Below are 5,663 nucleotides of genomic sequence, written 5' to 3'. Positions count from 1 at the left end.
TCATGTGGATGAGTTATGTAATCTCGACTTTGACCGCTTGTGGTTGTGTTTTCGGTTTATTTGTTTCATTGTCGAGTATTCGGTGACTTGAACTTATTTCATGTTTAATAAAATGATTGTGTGCATCATGTAATGCACACGGTGGGTACTCTTCTTTTCAAAAATAAAGCATGAACTTAAAAAAGCATCCAAATTTCAGAAAAATTGTGCACCTCCAAAAAGTGCGATCATAGGCTTTGCACTGCGCAATTTTAGTTGGCTAGGATCTTCAATTTTTTTTTAAACAACCGAGTAATTGCAGCAAAAAGATACACTGAATTTCTCCGTTTTTACTCTGTTACATCAATACAAGTTCGGTAGTTCAAAGATACACTGATGTAGTGTTGTTAACTACACCGTTAAAAATGATCCTACCCACAATTTTTCGAAGCTCCAATGCGGCCAGCATCGAGCTCAGTCTCCCGCTCCGCACTCCGACTTTCCCCCTCACCGTCATCTTGCCGCCGTTGCGCCGCGTTCCCCTCCACGTCCAAGGACTTCAGGGTGTAAAAATGGAAGCAGAAGATGTAGTACGCAAGGTTGAGCGCCATGAGGAAGGTCACGAGCCAGTAGTAGTAATCGAGCCTGCCCCGGTTGATGTTGTCCTGAAGCCACTCCCCTCCGCTTGCGCTCTGCACCACCGTGACGAGCAGCGTTCCCAGGTAGTTCCCGAGCGAGCCGGCGACCCAGAACAGCGCCGCCGAGGAGCTGCGCATGCTCTCCGGCGACTGGTCGTACAGGAACTCCATGTGCGCCACCGTGGAGAGCGCGTCGCTCACCCCGTGGAGCGCGTACTGCGGCACCAGCCAGAACACGCTGATCGGCACGGTGGCGCCGGGGCTGTCCAGCAGCCCGTGCTCCGCCGCGGCCCTGCGCCGCTTGCCCTCGACGAGCGCCCCCGCGCGCGAGGACGCCGAGGACGGAGACCGCCAGCCCGGCGCCCATGCGCTGGAAGTAGGAGATCCCCGACTGCCGGCCGGTGTAGCGCCGCGCGAGCGGGACGAAGACGCGGTCGTAGAGGGAGAGGCTGACGAGCATGGTGAGCGTGGTGAAGATGATCATGCTGGCTGGCGGGATCTCGAACCGCGGCGAGAGGCGGCGGTCCATGGTGCGCGATTGCTGGATGGCGAAGGTGAAGTTGTGCGAGGCGGCGGCGATGAGCGTGATGCTGGCCGCCCACAGGGGCAGCATGCGCACGATGGACTTGAGCTCCTCCACCCGTCTCACGCTCCGCCGTCGCGCCCACTCCGTAGTCGTTCCTAGGCTCTCCGTTGCGAGCTCCAGAAGAGCGCTCGCATCGTCGCCGAGAGGGACGTCGTTGCCGGCCCGGATGTCACCGTGGTACGTCCGGTAACTCTTCGGTTCTGCCTTGCGCTTGATGTGTTTGACACATTGATCGACCGGAATTATTGTGATTTTGTTAGGTAAATGATGGATTTTGATGCTTTGTCGGACGAGGAGTATGGAACGTTGGAGCTTGAACAAATGATTCAAGATGAGTTCTTCTGTTTGTCGGATTCGGACGAAGAAGTGGACATGATCATGCTCATGAGCATGCAAGAGGAAACGGACAGGCAAGTGGAGCATGTTCTCAACTTCAAGGGCTCAATCAAAGAGAGAAGAGTGATCAACCGGAATAGGGTGTCCGGAGCAAAGCTACTGCACAATGACTACTTTGCTCCCACGCCTGCTTTTCCGGAAGATCCATGGTTTCGTCGCCGTTTTTGCATGTGAAACCATTGTTTTTGCGCATTGTGGAGGGAGTGGAGGCACATGACGACTACTTCAAGCTCAGAGGAGATTGTTGCGGCCAACTCTCTTTCTCGGCCAAGCAGAAATGCACGACTGCTCTAAGGATGCTTGCACTTGGTACTGCCACAGACACCGTTGGTGAGATGGTCATGATGGGGGAGAGCACGTGCCTAAAGACTACTGCCAAATTTGCCCACGCCGTGGTTGAGGTGTTTGGACCTGAGTATCTCAGAGAACCAAATATGCAAGACACGGAGAAGTTGTTGGCCATTGGAGAAGCAAGGGGGTTTCCAGGAATGCTGCATTGGCAATGGAAGAACTGCCCCCAAAGGTCTGCGGGGAATGTATCAAGGTCACACAAGAGAGGCCACCATCATACTAGAAGCGGTGGCATCACATGATTTATGGATTTCTCATGCTTCCTTTGGAATGTCCGGTTCTCACAACAACATCAACGTGCTTCAACGATCTCCGGTGTTCAGGAGGCTTTGCAATGGGGAATCACCGCCGTGCAACTACACCGTCAACGGCCGGGACTACAACATGGTGTACTATCTTGCCGATGGTATCTATCCTCAGTGGACAACATTTGTGAAGACCATATCCGAGCCGCGTGGCAATAAACAGAGCCACTTTGCAATAATGCAAGAAGCGGCTAGGAAGGACTTGGAGAGGGCATTTGGTGTGCTTCAGACTCATTGGGGAATTGTGCGGAGCACTGCAATGATGTGGGAATCAGAAACTTTGTGGCAGCTGATGACATGTTATGTTATTCTGCACAATATGATTGTCGAGGATGAGGGTGGTGGTGTAGCCCAAATCCATGATTTTGAAGCACCCGGAGAACAAGTTGAAATCCCGGAAGATCAAGATGCAGCTCATCTTATGAACTTTCTGCAGATGCATCAGAATCTTCGAGATCAGCAGGTGCATACGCAGTTATTCAATGATCTTGTGGAGAACATGTGGATCCATAATGGCAATCAAAGAGGCAATGCTTGAGTTTGGCACTTTAAATAATTTTTTTGTAAACGCTATCTATGCTTGATACCAACAATTGCTATTTACGTGTGAAACTGTGTTGCATGATCGACGTGCATGTATTTGCATGGATTTGAGAGTGCGGATTTGAGATATGTGGATGAACCGAAGGAAATATGAGGGCCCGTCCGGATGCGCTCGCGGGCATGCCCGGACACATCCGCAGTCGTTTGAGGGGTCAGATTTGCCAAGTCCGGTTGTAGATGCTCTAACGAAGTCTGAGTCAAGTTACATAACATATAACGAAGAAGAAAGAAAAAAAAAGTTTTCACGGATCTCTACATAAGATCTGACGAATATAGCATCGACTGAGACTTTGTTAAGTCACAATTGAGTGAGATTTAGCAATTTCTTGTTTTATCGTCGAGTACTCGGCGACTTGAACTTACTTCATGTTTAATAATATGATTGTGTGCATCATGTGATGCAGAGGCCGAGACATTTCCCTTAAAAAACATGAACCAAAAAATGCATTCAAATTTCAGTAAAAATTGTGCACCTTCAAAAAGTGCGATCATAGGCTTCGCACTGCAGAATTTTAGATGGCTAGGATTTTCAGGTTTTTTTAAACAACCGAGTAACTGCAGCAAAAAGAAAGAATAATGCTACACCTGAATTTCTCCCTTTTAATTTGTTACATCAGTACAAGTTCGGTAGTTCAAAGATACACTGATGTAGTGATGTTAACTACACCGTTAAAAATGATCCTACTCACTATTTTTCGAAGCTCCAATGCGGCCAGTATCGAGCTCAGTCTCCCGCTCCGCACTCCGACTTTGCCCCTCACCGTCATCTTGCCGCCGTTGCGCCCCGTTCCCCTCCACGTCGAAGGACTTCAGGGTGTAAAAATGGAAGCAGACGATGTAGTACGCAAGATTGAGCGCCATGAGGAAGGTCACGAGCCAGTAGTAGTAATCGAGCCTGCCCCTGTTGATGTTGTCCTGCAGCCACTCCCCTCCGCTTGCGCTCTGCACCACCATGACGAGCAGCGTTCCCAGGTAGTTCCCGAGCGAGCCGGCGACCCAGAACAGCGCCGCCGAGGAGCTGCGCATGCTCTCCGGCGACTGGTCATACAGGAACTCCATGTGCGCCACCGTGGAGAGCGCGTCGCTCACCCCGTGGAGCGCGTACTGCGGCACCAGCCAGAACACGCTGATCGGCACGGTGGCGCCGGGGCTGTCCAGCAGCCCGTGCTCCGCCGCGGCCCTGCGCCGCTTGCCCTCGACGAGCGCCCCCGCGAGGACGCCGAGGACGGAGACCGCCAGCCCGGCGCCCATGCGCTGGAAGTAGGAGATCCCCGACTGCCGGCCGGTGTAGCGCCGCGCGAGCGGGACGAAGACGCGGTCGTAGAGGGAGAGGCTGACGAGCATGGTGAGCGTGGTGAAGATGATCATGCTGGCCGGCGGGATCTCGAACCGCGGCGTGAGGCGGCGGTCCATGGTGCGCGACTGCTGGATGGCGAAGGTGAAGTTGTGCGAGGCGGCGGCGATGAGCGTGATGCTGGCCGCCCACAGGGGCAGCATGCGCACGATGGACTTGAGCTCCTCCACCCGGTGCACCGTCGCCAGCCGCCACAGGTCCGGCTCGGCGCCGGAGTCAACGGCATCGGTCGTCGTCACTATAGCCGCTCGATCCAAGAACCTTCACGTTGGCGATCAATAAATAAACGAACCACATGAGGAAAAAGACACAATGATGCACATGGAAGATGGAACCAAGTGTACCAACTCGAAGTCACTTGCCTAAGCTGGTTGGTGTGGAGCAGCCTCCCGTCGGCGGCGATGGGAGCGTCCAGCTCCTTGTTCTGGTACAGCATTCCAGCGTCCTCCGGCACGGCCTCCTTCCTCTTCTTGATCGCCGCGACGATGACCTGAACCAGCCTCACGAAGGGGCTACCCCCGGGCCTCACCCTGACGTAGAGCGGGTAGCCGACCACGAACGACAGCACGGAGACGAACATGGCGATGGCGGGGATGCCGAACCCCCATCCCCACCCGACGTTCTCCTGGATGTACACCACCACCGTCAGCGCCAGCAGCACGGCGAGCCCCATGGTGAAGAAATAGAAGTTGAAGAAGCTCCACTTTTGCTCGCCGCCGGGCCGCCTCCCTCCCACGCCGAACTGGTCCGCGCCGAACGCCACCACGCACGGCCGGATGCCGCCGGACCCGAGCGCGGTGAAGAGCAGCGACAGGTAAAGCACCGCGAGCTGCCCATCGTTCGCGCGCTGGCACGTGGGCGTCGACAGGGCAGCGGCGGCGCACGGCGCGGGGCGGAGGGCAGTGGCGAGCGCGGACACGACGAGGCCGAGCATGCCGAGCTGGTACAGCGTGCCGCCGCCGGCGATGGTCCAGAAGCGGCCGGCGTAGGAGTCGGCGATGATGGCGCCGAAGACCGGGGTGAAGGCGGCCGTCCCCATGAAGTTGGTGAGCAGGTTGGAGGCCTCCACCAGCGGCAGGTGCAGCTGCTGCGTGAGGTAGGTGATCATGTTGGCGTTGAAGCCGGCTGTCGCGAACCTGTCGCAGACCTCGTTCGCTGCATGCGTCGACAGTCAACACCGGCGAGATGCTGCTCTGCAGACAGAAATTTAAGTTGCATGAAAGCAAAGCACGGGGGAATCAATCACCTAGTATGAAGGGCATTGTCTTGAACCCGCCCTGCTTCCTCTTCTTCGGCGATCCATCTTCATCGGCCGGCGCTGCACCTGCCATTGTTGGATGGATTTCACCCTTCTGTACGCAGTCCCTTCTTACTGCTGCAGTGGACTTGATGTGACTAGTGAAGTAGCAGTGTGGGAGTGCTAGCATACATAAAGGCTACTCAGTGAGCTA

General features: G+C 54.8%; 1 protein-coding gene and 1 pseudogene across 1 annotated transcript; both read right to left on the bottom strand.

Moving 5' to 3' along the window:
- Positions 1-290: 290 nt before the first annotated feature.
- Positions 291-1,626, bottom strand: LOC119350504 (annotated as a pseudogene).
- A 1,913-nt stretch (positions 1,627-3,539) lies between these two features.
- On the bottom strand, positions 3,540-5,359 carry LOC119350503 (protein NRT1/ PTR FAMILY 3.1-like). Its single transcript, XM_037618306.1, has 2 exons — positions 4,575-5,359; positions 3,540-4,473 (listed from the first exon to the last, which is right to left on the bottom strand). Exons 1-2 carry the CDS (start codon positions 5,318-5,320, stop codon positions 3,540-3,542), a joined length of 1,680 nt encoding a protein of 559 aa, XP_037474203.1. The 5' UTR covers positions 5,321-5,359.
- Positions 5,360-5,663: the final 304 nt, after the last annotated feature.

The sequence above is a fragment of the Triticum dicoccoides genome, chromosome 1B, assembly GCF_002162155.2.
Source record: "Triticum dicoccoides isolate Atlit2015 ecotype Zavitan chromosome 1B, WEW_v2.0, whole genome shotgun sequence".
Taxonomy (NCBI): domain Eukaryota; kingdom Viridiplantae; phylum Streptophyta; class Magnoliopsida; order Poales; family Poaceae; genus Triticum; species Triticum dicoccoides.
Note: the sequence above shows the minus strand (reverse complement) of the source record. Positions and strands in the feature narration are given on the sequence as shown.

What these genes read in the sequence shown, in the direction of transcription:
- LOC119350503 (XM_037618306.1), bottom strand. Translation starts at nt 5,320, where the DNA reads ATGATCACCTACCTCACGCAGCAGCTGCACCTGCCGCTGGTGGAGGCC. An exon ending in CTCCACACCAACCAGCTTAG is followed by an intron (nt 4,474 to 4,574) that starts GCAAGTGACTTC and finishes GCCAACGTGAAG; the next exon opens with GTTCTTGGATCGAGCGGCTA.